At 35.0% G+C, this 13,647-nt stretch overlaps 4 protein-coding genes across 7 annotated transcripts; 2 read left to right on the forward strand and 2 right to left on the reverse strand.

The window, feature by feature from the left end:
* The first annotated feature begins 307 nt into the window (after positions 1 to 307).
* On the forward strand, positions 308 to 4,112 carry LOC104909126 (probable inactive dual specificity protein phosphatase-like At4g18593). Of its 4 annotated transcripts, XM_010698331.4 has the most exons (4): positions 1,828 to 2,384; positions 2,546 to 2,647; positions 3,446 to 3,700; positions 3,795 to 4,112. In XM_010698331.4, the coding sequence occupies exons 3-4, from the start codon at positions 3,478 to 3,480 to the stop codon at positions 3,947 to 3,949; spliced, it is 378 nt and encodes a 125-aa protein (XP_010696633.2). In that variant the 5' UTR covers positions 1,828 to 2,384; positions 2,546 to 2,647; positions 3,446 to 3,477; the 3' UTR covers positions 3,950 to 4,112. The 4 variants fall into 4 exon arrangements, with proteins under 4 accessions (XP_010696632.2, XP_010696633.2, XP_010696634.2 ...); XM_010698330.3 differs by lacking the exons at positions 1,828 to 2,384; positions 2,546 to 2,647 and adding an exon at positions 308 to 457; XM_010698332.4 differs by lacking the exon at positions 2,546 to 2,647.
* Positions 4,113 to 5,665: 1,553 nt separating this feature from the next.
* LOC104909128 (hypothetical protein) lies at positions 5,666 to 7,560 on the forward strand. Its single transcript, XM_010698335.4, has one exon. The coding sequence runs from the start codon at positions 5,739 to 5,741 to the stop codon at positions 7,362 to 7,364; it is 1,626 nt and encodes a 541-aa protein (XP_010696637.2). The 5' UTR covers positions 5,666 to 5,738; the 3' UTR covers positions 7,365 to 7,560.
* Positions 7,561 to 8,805: 1,245 nt separating this feature from the next.
* On the reverse strand, positions 8,806 to 9,608 carry LOC130589746 (pathogenesis-related protein PR-1-like). Its single transcript, XM_057391287.1, has one exon. It carries the CDS (start codon positions 9,525 to 9,527, stop codon positions 9,012 to 9,014), a length of 516 nt encoding a protein of 171 aa, XP_057247270.1. The 5' UTR covers positions 9,528 to 9,608; the 3' UTR covers positions 8,806 to 9,011.
* A 3,303-nt stretch (positions 9,609 to 12,911) lies between these two features.
* LOC104909133 (pathogenesis-related protein PR-1) lies at positions 12,912 to 13,647 on the reverse strand. The gene has a single exon (XM_010698341.3). It carries the CDS (start codon positions 13,633 to 13,635, stop codon positions 13,114 to 13,116), a length of 522 nt encoding a protein of 173 aa, XP_010696643.2. The 5' UTR covers positions 13,636 to 13,647; the 3' UTR covers positions 12,912 to 13,113.

A 13,647-nucleotide genomic window follows, 5' to 3' on the forward strand; every position in this document is an offset into this window, starting at 1 on the left:
ACAACGAACAATTTTATAAACTAACCCGACAATATTACCGAATAAATTTAATTAGTCAATAAAGGGATTAAGCTAGTCACTAAATGATTTTAAAAATGTAAGAACTAAATTGATTAAACTGGTCACTAAATAAATTAAACTGACCACTAAATAAATTAAACTAGTCACTATATTCAAAAAGATGGTGTATTCTCTTCTCGATACTGAACATAGGTTGTTGCCTAATTTGAAACTAAAAATAGGCCGTCTCTTACAAGACCAACTGTTTAGCAATATACTTAATCTTCCAATATAACCAAAAAGGAAAAAAAAAAAAAAAAGCGGAACGACGTCGTAATATCCAATGAATTCTAAAAAGAAAGAAAGAGTTGGAGAAAGTACCATGAATTAACGCCAATAAACCAAGAGAAAGAAATCCTTCACTTCATCAAAATCTTGTGCAGATAAGAGTACTAAGGCAAATCTCATTCTCTCTTCTTCTCCCTGTTATTTCATGATTTTATTGTTTTTTTTATATATATTTTTTAATTTTTTTTATCGCCTCAATCTTGCAATATTACATCATATGCAATTATACTTGTACTATAGAGTAATATCGATTTGTGATTATTGACATCTGGGTTTAGTTAAGGTAACTTTCTTTGATCATAAAGTTACTACTCCCTTTAGTCCCAAAATATATTTCTCATTTCTATTTTTGGTGTCCCAAAATATAATTCCTATTTTTATATTTAATTCCATATTTTTCCATAATTTGTCTAGAAAAACCGTGTCCCATCGTTTATTTGCTTCTTGAATTTTGTTTTTTCGTTTGTTTATTCAATCAAAATGTTACAGTTAATACTGTTTTACCAATTATTCTCCATTCTCTCCTAAAATCATCTTTTCCCGTGCAACATTTATTTAAAACAATTTTTTTACTATCCCTCTTAGATTCTACTTGTATATATTATCGCGAATTTTTTTTGAAATGAGAACTATATTTTGGGACAAGGGAGTAGCTTTGTTTTGAAATTAGTTGCCAATTTAAGTTAATCTTTGTTAACCTTATTCAATAAATTTTTATATTTGTAACTTGATTATCATGTATATTTTGATTTAAATTGATGTTTTTTTTGTGGTGCTAAAAATCACTTTTTGAAGGGCACAAAGTAAGAATTTATGGTAATTATGATCTGGGTTTGTGCCATAATTTTTATTGCTAATCAATTTCTCTTCTTTTATGAGTGTAGTAGCTAAAATGCATTGAGGATTTCTTGTTTTTAGTGGTGTCACTTGTGTTTTCTATCCCATTTTAGTGTTTCTCTAAAGTGAAGTATGTTTAGTTTGGAGGATTACATTTGTGCACCTAAACAAGGTTGTTAACATGATTGTATTAATGTTATAGTGGATGAAGTCTCTTTTTCTTGTGTTGTTATCTAGGCTATTTTATCAGAGAGACGATGTATTGTCGAATAAGGAAAATTGTAATCAAGAGATGTTTCCTATCTTAGTTCACAACTTATCATGAAAAATATTTGTAAGATTAGTCTACTGTGATATGGTACACCAGGTTCAGGACTACAGGTATAAAACTATAGAATAGGAGCTTCATGCTAGAAACTTTCACCACTCACCACCTTTTGCACTAAACAAATGTACATTGTTATCAAATGCAAAGGATTAACCCAAGAGAAGTAGTGGGGTATACATTCAACGGCTTTTTGGTTCTTGTGAGTTGTAGACTAAGACTACAAGCTGTGACAACTTGGGATGAAATTGAAGGCCTTTTTATGCCGTATGCGTAAGGCTTGTGCTTGAGACAAAAATTGGAATGAGAGGTTCTCTATTAGCTGTTAGCTCATTACTTGAGCAACCTCCGTTCCACCTTGCTCCCAAAGTAGCTTTCTAATGGAATTTCAGTAAGAAAAAAGAAGTTGAAGCAACTAAAACAGTGCATAAGGGTGTGGTAAGAGTATATGATAGCCTAGTAGAATCCCATAGGCTCTTATCCGATGAATCTGCAACGACAGCCTCTCTGGATCCTCTGTTTATTAAATATTGGAATTTCGGGAAGCTATTACACTGTAGACTTCTATATCTCCCCTTACATTCTCTCCTTCAACGACAACTTTTAGGAACTATTGTGTTTGTACGTATACAATTTATTCTTTATCACCTTCTTGTTGCAAGGATCTTTTAGGTGTATATATGTTTTTCTGTTTTTGTGCCTGTCCACTTGTATGGAGAAGAAGGATTATGCCTTTCAAATACCATTACTAATTTTGCTCCTCTTTCTCAGTTCCTGTTTCTTGCATAGAAGTATTCCCCTTTCATCCCCTCAGCTTGGGCTACCAAAGGGAAGGTGGACATAGATAAGATAATCTGTATATCAATTATTTGAGGTCCGTATCCATGAATATCATCAGTAAATCTTCTATTAACCTTGGTGCAGTTGAAATCGCCTAATTTCGTACTGGATGCCATATTCAGCCCTCTTCTATCTCTCTGTTTGCTTTTCACTTTCTTAAGAGTTCTGGTTGCTGGTCTTTCACTATTTCTGTAGGCTGTAGCGCAGTACAGTGACATAGAAGTACTGGCTTCAATGCTATGTTCTGATCAACTTAAGAGAGTGTAGAAGATTGACAATAGACACGGTCATTGCTTGGTATGTGTGCATTGTTGATTGATATCCATCTTTTCAAGTCAAACATGATTAAACATTTAAACTATAAAGCATAGAAAGATATCATAGAGAGCTGTTTGGAGTTTTTGATCACTGGCTACCTATATGCTGATTAAGAGTCAGAATCTAATAGTTGTCTAGACACATCAATGCAGAATTGAGCACAAACTGCAAATTGGGAATACAATAAGTAGAACTATAGTTTGCTGCAGAAGCTTTGCTTAATCTGAATGAGACCAGTGGTTGTTGCTTCGAAACTATAGGAGACAGGAAAATTATCAATTTATATGTAGGATCTTGGAAATATGAATCTAGCTTAGGCCTCTGAGTAGTAGTCCTCAGTACATGGTGCAACTTGAAAAAACTGATCAGATTCTATTTTATATTATCCTTGGTATTCAAGAGACTGAGAAGATGTATCTATCTTAATTTCTTAGCTTCCAAAGTCTTCAAGATCCTTGAACATTCGCTCCCCCCTTGAAGCCGTCCTCTGCGAATTATTTGAAGTGATTGCAAAATGCCTTGCTTCCCTCTCTCCCCTCTTTCCGTGAGTATAAGAAGAGGGCATTTTCAGGACGCACCATATTTAACATGCGAAACAAAAAGAAGCAAAAGATGTGTTATGAGGAACAATAGAAACAGCTGATATGCTCTTACCTTTCCTCATTTTCTGTTAGCAAATAGCAAATGAACATATTCCTGTACCCTGGTATGTTTTATCACTGATGTAAAATGCTCGCAAAATTGACCTTATGTCTCTTGCCTTTTGCAACTTGACAGGTCGTTAAGAAGCATCAACTGCTGTGCATAAAATGACAGAAGCCAGTTGCTCTGAAATAAAGCCTCACGAGGAAATTCAGCTGATATATCGGTGTAAGAAATGCCGTCAAATTGTGGCTTCACAACAGAATATAGTTCCACATGATCAAGGAAAGGGAGAGGCAAGCTTTGGATGCAGGAAGAGGACGGTGGAGTCTGATTCATTGCCTAAATGCACAGCCATTTTTGTTGAGCCTTTGAAGTGGATGCAAACAGGTAAGATTCGGAGCCCTATGTTTGTCATAGTATCCTTTTTCGACGTTATTTAGTTGCTAATTGAGTTCATGATTGGTAAATTCTTTTTCCCCAGTTCAAGAAGGATATGTTTTTGAGAAGCTTTATTGCATGGGGTGCAAGTACCGGTTGGGTTCGTTCAACTGGGCGGGCATGCAATGTAGTTGTGGTGCTTGGATTAATCCCGCTTTTCAGATTCTTAAGAGCCGGATAGATGAATGTCAGATATGAGTTTTGCTGATACTTAATAGTTAAGTGTAAATTAAGTTGAGCTCTATGGCTTGAAGCATATTTTGATTGTAACTTATGGATATAATATTTCTTTCACTCTTTCAGGCCTTCAGGCTGTTAGCAATGCCAATTCCTGAAATGGTTAATGCTACTATTAGCGTCATTACTGTGTCTTTTATTACTCGTACTAAGCTTCTAAACTCCATTTAATATTTCGAAGGGCGTAGTTGGTTGGATGTCCTTCTTTCACACTTGTGAGAGGGGTCCGATGTTTATCTTGCAAAGTGCAATCCCCAATATATCCTCCCTTCCCCATTTGCAAAGGATCTTCATCTTACCTTCAAAAGAAAATATAATGTCATCAAATACTTTGATTTCATTATATGGAATATCTTGATGCACCTTCAATTAGAAAACTACCACCATGATCTTATCAAATACTTCGAACGATGTTCAAGATAATTAATGTCGGACATGGTTTGAAGGATTAGAAATATTAGTTGTTGAACAAAACAAAAGCTCGAGTGAGTTCTTTTCACATGGACCTACCGGAGCTGAATTTACTATCCCCGATTGGACTTGAACTCCCTTGAAGGATCTAAAATCTCAATACAGGTATTAAACACCATGTACAACTAACATCGCTTTTAATATATTCTTGCATAATTTTAGAGGTTTCTGCATCGTTCTTGACGAAGCTCCATCGATTGATGTAGATCTGCTTAGTTTAACTTATTTTAACGTAATTCTAGAAATATAAGTTCAGAGAAGATAATTCGTATAAGATAAAATAAGGTCGGTTAGATAATATAAGTTCAGATAAGAACACAAGTCTAATAATACAAACATTATTAATTTTTAATAAGTTCATATAAGATAAAAATAAGTTCAAAAAAAGGATAAAATATTTAAGATAAGTTCAGATAATACTTGCTATTTTTTCTTAGTTGCAACATTTGACTTGTTGGTGAGTGTATTAAAATAATCAAATGTTGCAACTAAAAAAACAGATTTAACATAGAATAAAGTCAAATAAAAATATAAGTTCATATAAGATAAGATAAGTTCAGATAAGTCAAAGTAAGTTGAATAGAATGAACCCGCATAGTTGTTGAGGACTTGAGGAGTTGAGGTGATGAAACTCGATTGATTCTCTAAATTGGTATTTTTTTTACAATCCATCCTATAAAACCAAAAAATCTCTTGTGAACGTACCACACAGGAGAACGACTTATTATATTTAGTTTTCTTAAAAAAACACTTGACATTGTTTCAAAATATAACGTACCAATGTAAAAACAAATGCAGCTTTATACTATCAAAATAAGATTATTATAGGTTATTTTATATTACCAATATAAAATTTAAAATCAATTCTTACACAAATTCTTATAAAAGACCGTAACGTCATACGGTCACTAGTTATATTTTTCGGGCAATTATTTATACTTTTTGGATAATTAATTATTACGTTTAGGATATAAGTTATAATTGTCTAGTCATTAGTTATGATTTTTGAGTTAATAGTTATGGTTTTTATTCAATTAGTTATTATTGTCAACAAGTCTGATGTTAAGTTTAACTTCACCCCGTCTTACATAGACCTAAACCAAGTCTTATTACCTAAGTTTAACTTAATTCTAGGGTAGCAAAACAAAATCTTGTCACACCTACGAAGAAGAAACGACATCGTTTTCGCAGACATATGGAAGTACAAAACCTATAAATTCCCAATTCAACATAAACCCTAGATTATCAAATTAGCTACTGTATATTGTTTCTCTCTTAAATGAGTTCTATGGCAGCTTGCAGAAGCTGTAAATCTAGGGCACTAATCACCGAAGAAGTCACCGGTGGAACAGTGTGCTCATCCTGCGGTATTGTTCAAGATTTTGACGACTACCAGCACACATTCGGCGGCGTTTCTGGGCCTGAAGGAACCTTTGTTCGTGTCGGTACATCCGGTACAGGAACCGATTATTCATACAAGGAAAGGAAGCTCTATGAATCCAATCAGATAATTGAGGACATATTATTTCGCTTTGGATTCGGCGACGTTCGATCTCGTGAAGTCAAATCAATGGTTGAGAAAGTTACAGAGGGAGAATTTGGGTTAGGTAATTGGTTTAATGTTCTTGTTGCTGCTTGTTCTTATATTGTAATGCGTCAGAATAATATACCTTTGCCAATTTCTGAGATTGTGGGGATTGTGGATTGTGATTGTTATGAATTGGGGAAAATGGTGAACAGGGTAGTTCAATTTTTAGGGTTAGAGTTGAAGGAGTTTGATTTGGTGAGTTTGTTGGAGAAAACGATTCGAGGGTTTGGTGGGTTTCGTGAGCTTGATATGGAGAAGCTTGATTTGATGGTTAAACAAGGGAATTTTGTGATACAATGTGCTATTAAGTGGTTTTTGACTACTGGTAGGAGGCCGGGGCCTGTTGTTGTGGCGGTCTTGGTGTTTGTGGGGGCGGTCAATGGGGTTGATGTTCGAATGGAAGATGTGGCCAAGGAGATGAATGTAGCGATGAGAACGTGTAAATTGAGGTATAAGGAGCTCTTGAAGGCTATGGTGGAGGTGGGGAAGAAGTTGCCTTGGGGGAAAGATCTTGATGTTAAGAATATTGTGAGGAATGCGCCCTTTGTGTTGAAGTATATGGAGATGAAGTCGGTGGAAGATAGGCGGAATGATAAAGGAGGGTTTCGTGATGAGAGTGGTGGGTTTGATCTTGGTGATGTTGTTGGGGAGTGTTTGAGTAAGAGAGTTGGATATGGTGGGATTGATGGTGATGGTAGTGCTGTTGAAAATAGTTTGTGTAGGATAGATGGGAAACAAGAATTGGAGAATGTCGCCATTTCACATCAAGAATTGGCTAAAGTATACTCAAAGTTCAAGGCAGAGTTTAAGAATCTTAAAAATAAGATTGAGAATTTAGCAGCTGACTGGGGTAAAGATAGACTAAATGAGATAGATTTCCGACTTTTTGACGAGTGGTGGAGTGGGAGATCAGAGTTGTGCGAAAAGCTTTTGATAGAGCAGCTGTTGGAGAAAGATGTTGGATTCGATCCACTTCCGCCATCCTATATTCATGGTTGCCGTGCTATTAAAAGGAGGCGAGAAAAGATAAGAGCAGCTAAGAAGCGTATCAATACCATTGTGAATCCCCCTATCCGAAGTTCCAGTAATGCTGTTATGCGTAGTGATTTGGGTGCTCAATCCTGCTGTAATGAAGATTCTAGTATACCAGATCGTGTTAAAAGCAGTAAGAAGAGGAAGAAACAGCCTGATAGTATAGATTGGGAAGATTTTATCATTGAGACACTCCTGTTGCATCAGGTGAAAGAGGAGGAAATCGAGAAGGGCCATTACAATGCCTTGTTAGGCTTGTATGTCTTTAAATCTGGTTTGATCTGAAAGGCTCTGTTTAGTTTCATTCAGGCACTTAGTTGTGCTTGACTTTACGGGGTTAGTAATTGTTAGATAGTAGACCATTTTTGGAGTAAAGTGTATATCAACTAGACGATATTGTATATGGTTCAAGGGAGCTTACCTGATGAGCTAGTGTATCCAATTTATATAAAGATTATACATATACACTATGATTCATTCATGTTTCTTGGCTTCCGCAACTGTTCTACCTTCATGACATTATTCATACTATGTTTTCCCTATTGTCTTGGAAAATATCTGAAAAAATCCACTAAAATATATATTTTATTTCTGAAAATAATTAAGATGGGAAATTTTCATTTCTCGATTTGGATCAGTGGTGATGATGTTTAGTTCAGATATATGGATCCTAATTCGAAATTTGCTCGCTAATGAGCTATTTTTGGCAATCTTAACCTATTCTGTCTGACTTGGTTTGATGCCTGTTTGGGATTGTGATCTCATTGGTATCTAATATCGCTCTTTTGGCTCTACAAATTTGGTGGCAAGAGGTTAAAAATGTTAGATTGATTTGAATTTCTGTTAATTGTTTTCAGATATAATTAAAGAGTGGGTTAACTTCAAACCATTAGTGCTCTCCTGTTAGATGAATTCCACATGCTTTAGATGTCGAAAACATGTGGATCTATGCTGAGTTTAAGAGCATAGTTACATGCTTCAAATTTGTGAAGACCATTAATATATATTGGGTTGAAGTGGCTGAATCTTGGTGGATAGGCAAGTGAAGTTTCTTAGTTTTTCTTTCATAGAGCATTACTCTTAATTCAGTCTCATCATTATGGCATCTAACTATATTATTTATGTCTTATTGGGTACAGGCCACAAAATTCAGATCAGTTTTTGCACTGGAGTAGGGATTAGGAAAGGAGAAGAAGGGCTCGATCGATAGTTAAAGAACACCTAAAATGCTTTGGTTGGATCGAGTCGCGGTTATGTAAGCCTGTGTTTCTAGCTAACAAAGATTTGCATTATGTGAGCCTTTGGAGATTCATGTCACAGTATGGTTTTTCCTTTGGCCACATTGCAGACTCTTGCTTACGGCATATTGTGGTTTTGAACCTTTCTAGTTTCACAATCTCCCACACCTTAAACTACAAAGAGCAATTTATGTAGTTTTGTCATTGTTGATTCTGGAGCTAGGGCTTAGGAGGTAGCAATAAGGTAGAAGAGCTCTTAGCTCTGTTCTTCCTATTTACTGACAGCTCTTTCTGCTATAACTATAAAAGGCTATGTTACTCGTCGCTCTAACATGGTTATGCATAACTTTTATTTTGGACCAAAATCATGGAAAGAATTCGCAAAATGAGAGTCGGACATATAGGCATCTACCTCTGTCTGACAAAGATACCCGAGTCCCAAGTAACATAGGCTTAAGGAACTCTGAAATTTTGTAGTAACTTCCATGTAAGATCTGATACTCAGTATCAGATTGTTCCTCACTGATCACATTATACACTTCTATAATACACTGATAGTCTGATATACGTAAGACAGCACATATAAATACCACATAATGATCCGAGGTATGACTGAAAGTAAAATGTTCACACTAAGTTTGAACAACTGACAAACACTGAAACACATACTATATTAGGCTTGTAAATCATCATTCTAGTATGGTTTTTCACCTTCATAATTTCCTGCAGGATAATACTCACAAGTAATGAAAGTATCACCACTATCACATATAATCTTAGAGCATCCAACCAACTTGGTTTGACTCCAAATAATTTGAGTGTAATGCCCACACTCAGGTCCAGTACAAGAGTTGTTATTGTAATTATACCATTGCTTTTCTGCTACCCATGCTGCTATTGCATCCTTTGCCATCCATCGTCGTCCTTGTCCCCAAAACAGATTTTCCCCGAATTTTCCTGCAGAATGGATGAGTTGGCAGTCCTCTCGCCTCTCCCTTGATGAGTATATCCGCGCATATGTAGCAAGCAAATCTTCCCACCTCAGAGGCAAGGCTCCCACTGCTTGCCTAGCTGCATTGTGGCCTTCTAGGACCTCATTGATAAACTCAGTTCGATTGAGCTTAGCATCTGCTGGTTTGACTTGATTTAGGATGAGTAGTATTGAAATGGATAAAAGAAGTGAGGTAAGTATTTGCAAATTTCTTGCCATTTTAGTTACCAATATTTTGGGTTTAATGTTTGATGTGGAAGCGTCTTATTTATACATAATACAGAGAAGTAGGATAATATTAACAGGAATATTGCTTTTGAATATGGTTTGAGTTGATTAATTGTTGAATGTAGTACTTGCTTTATTCAATTACTTGAAACTTAAGCCTGGGCACATGGATGTTGTGATAGTATATTAAGTATATAAGCTGTTTGCATTATGACTTTTAGACCAATATAGACAGAATCACACCAATTTTAGAGTTTAAACTAAGGAAATAACATGAATATCTGTTAAATATGGGCCTGGGCCGCACCCATCACAAGGAGAGAAAGTCCACTTCACAACACAAAGGATGTTCCACCTTAAAACCAACATGTGGTGTGCACTATACATCATAGCTTCAACACTCCCCCTCACATGTGAGGTCCCTTTTTCAATTGGCCCATAATAAATTAACGGACCCTCTGTGGGTCTGGCTCTGATACCATGTTAAATATGGGCCTGGGCCGCACCCATCACAAGGAGAAATAGTCCACTTCACAACATAAAAGAGGTTCCACCTTAAAATCATATGGCAATAAGGGCAGTAACCCATTTGCATTATAAAGTGAACCCATCTCTCTTATTTGATCAATGTGGGACACTCACATGTGGTGTGCGCTATACATCATAGCTTCAACAATATCGTCAACCTTCCAAATTATCAGTTGATAAAATTTTGTAGTAATGCCAAGCAAAAGAAGTAGTAATAAAAGTGGTTTAGCGGATCTGGTACCTAAGGAGTCCAATTGACCCTAGGGCGTAGACTTGAAGTAAATCGAAATGACCCAATTTGAAATAATCTGACCCATACCTGAATTATACCGGTAAATTGGTAATAAGACACTTTAATTGAACTTGATTTATTATTGATTCAACCTAAACTGACCCCACTTAAAAATTTAGAAAGTAAGGATTTATATCGAGATAATATATGATCTGATTTGAATTTATTGTTGTACGTAGGTTTAATCAAAGAAGAACATTATTTTCTCTTTTCTAATTATATTATTCAATACTCCCTCCGTTTAGAATAGGTGCACACCATTTCTAACTTTCATGTATGACGATATATGATTTCAACCATTAATATCTTTAATTATCAATAAGTAAAAATTACATAAAAGTTTATTTTAAAAAAATTTACATCGAAAGAAATCTAACAAAATCCCATATGACTATGTTTTTCCTAAAATTTAAATCACCAAAAACAATCTAAATGTAAAATGTGAATAGTGCACACAATAAAAATGGTAATAAAAATGGTGCAACTATTTTTAAACGGCGGAAGTATTAATTAAACATATCGGCTATCTCAAGCGGGTTTTTAGTCAATGAGTTGACATTATTGATAGCACCAAAGAGTGAGTTGACATTCATGATAGTAGTAAATAACTCCATTCTTCGTTGACAAGATTAGCAAATTTAGCAACTCGAGGCTTGAAGTAACACTAGCACTCTAACAACGTGAAATTCAAGATCCACTTTTCTTGCAACTTTATAATTTGTATTCTCCTCTTGTGGCTTCTTCACTAATCACGTACAATCACATGGTATGTGAGCAAACTACGTACTACGTTTAATGTTGTAAATTGTAATGCTAAGTTTATATATAGATTTGCTGTCCTACCACTTGTGAAGAGATCGAGTCAATAATATGTGTGATGGAACTTGGAAGAACATGCAACTGCATTAGTTACCGACGTAGTTGCCGGTGGAGCAGTATGATCATGCATGTTGCTCATGATAATTTGTAGGCACTTTTGTTTCTTAAGGTAGAAGAGGAAATTGACAAGGGCCAATACAATAGATTGTTAAGCTTGTAAATATTAATTAGTATAGTATGTTAAAGTGTTCCAAATATAATAATAATAAAAAACAACGAATAGAAATTAGGCTATGTTTTCTTAACTTTATTTAGAAACTTATTTGACATAGGAAGGTTAGTGGACAAATTCGACGAATAAGTTCGTCGAAAAAGACTTTCATGATTTCCACTAGTCAGGCCTCCGGAGTCAGAATGCTTATTATAATACCTATTTGGAAGCGAAACGGGCCAACAAGTCAAACTCACCACTACACCGTGACCAACGGGCATTTTAGACCATATGGGTTCGTTTAGGGCCCGTAAACAGCATTATAATTATTTTCGAATTATGATATTTCCTTAATTTCTTATTAGGGTTTTGTTTTAACTATTTAAGCATTATTACCCGTCATTAGGAGGGAGTTTTTTTTTTCATCTTTTAATAATATTTCAGAGTTCTTTAACTCTTTTCTGGTGGATTCCAGAGCTTTTACAAATTTATCGCTAGTAAACATGCTCGTTCTTGTAAGGATTAGCGCTTGCATGCTTTTCTTTCGGTCTTTCCGACTGCATAATTATTGCTTATATATTCTTGTTGAGATCATATTAAACTGGAGTATATCTTGATAAGCAATAATTATGAGAAATAGCCTTGCTCATTTAGTATCAATAATGTCCTAAATGAAACTAATTTTTTTCTTAAAGCATCTTGGTGTAGATTATCTCATAATTGTTGTTAAGGTCATAAGGTGTATGTTATTGTCTTATTGAATACTTCCTTCGTTTTAAAATAAGTGAACACTTCTCTCAAAAAGCTCTCACATAAAAGAGAGAAGTGTTTCATTTATTTTAAAACGGAGGAAGTATAATGGTTTTTTGTAGAGTTTCTTCCAATTTTACTGAGTGTATCTTAGCTTTTTAATTTCAAAACACTTCTTTTTCATTATCTCTCACATTTTTTGAGCTACATAGAGCAATTTTTGTTTTTTGTTTTTGTGTATTATATAAAGAACCACAAAAGATCGTGATATAGATCATGTTCTAAAACTTTGCCAAATGAAATAAATGATGTCTACATACACATAGAACAAATTGTGTAGATTTGTTACTGATGTCTTGTTAATTGTTGAGGTAGAATTTGGGACCAAGGTAAAAGAGAACATGTTCCATAAGGTCTAAATCTACTATCACATGTATGATAATATCCACACTGAAATATATGAATAGTATGAATTACTTTTTCCGTTTTCTTTTACTTCGACAATTTCTTTAAAACAATGTCTCATCTTGCTACATATCTTTATTTGGTAACTATAACCTACCAAAAAGCAACGATATTTCCCTTATTTTTGTCATCTTCTTAACTAACTCACAAATATTTGTCATTTTTCAATAAAGTTATGGTCCTCACCACGCTTTTTCTCCGCTCCTAAACATTTGTGCTCACAATAATGTAATATATATGTTATTAAGGACCGAGAGAGTATATATAAAACTTGAAATTCTTATTTTATATCAAATACTTGTCTCAGACCATCAACACCCAAACAATAATATTGATACGTACATTTTATTTTTCGACCAAAAACATGAAATTATTTCATGTAGTATTATTAAAGTTTGACACTTAGAGACGTACCAGTATCTAACACACACCAGATCCAAATCTAAGTAACAAAGCTATAACAAACACAACATATTAGCCATTATATTATTAGGCATGCAAATTACTCCATTCTAGTATGGCTTCTCCCCTACATAATTTCCTGTAGGATAGTACTCACAAGTAATGAAACTATCACCACTATCACATATAATCTTGGAACAACCTACCAACTTAGTTTCCTTCCAAATAATCTGAGTGTAATGTCCACACTCAGGTCCATTACAAGAGTTGTTATTGTAGTTATACCATTTCTTCTCGGCCACCCATGCAGCAACTGCATCCTTTGCCGTCCATCGTCGCCCTTGTCCCCAGAACAAATTCTCCCCAAAATAGCCTGTAGAATGGATCAATTCGCAGTCGAATCGCCTCTTCCTCGACGAGTATATCCTTGCATATACAGAGAGTAAATTTTCCCACCTTAAAGGTGCTACTCCTACTGCTTTTCTAGCTGCATTATGCCCTTCTAAGACTTCACTGATAAACTGTGTTTGGTTGAGTTTTGCTTTTGCTGGTTTTACTTGGTTTAGGATTATTAGTAGAAGATAAATGGTTAGAAATAGTGAGGTTAATGTTTGCAAAGTTGTTCTTGCCATTTTTGTGATTGT

This window comes from Beta vulgaris, chromosome 8 (genome assembly GCF_026745355.1).
Source record: "Beta vulgaris subsp. vulgaris cultivar EL10 chromosome 8, EL10.2, whole genome shotgun sequence".
Taxonomy (NCBI): domain Eukaryota; kingdom Viridiplantae; phylum Streptophyta; class Magnoliopsida; order Caryophyllales; family Amaranthaceae; genus Beta; species Beta vulgaris.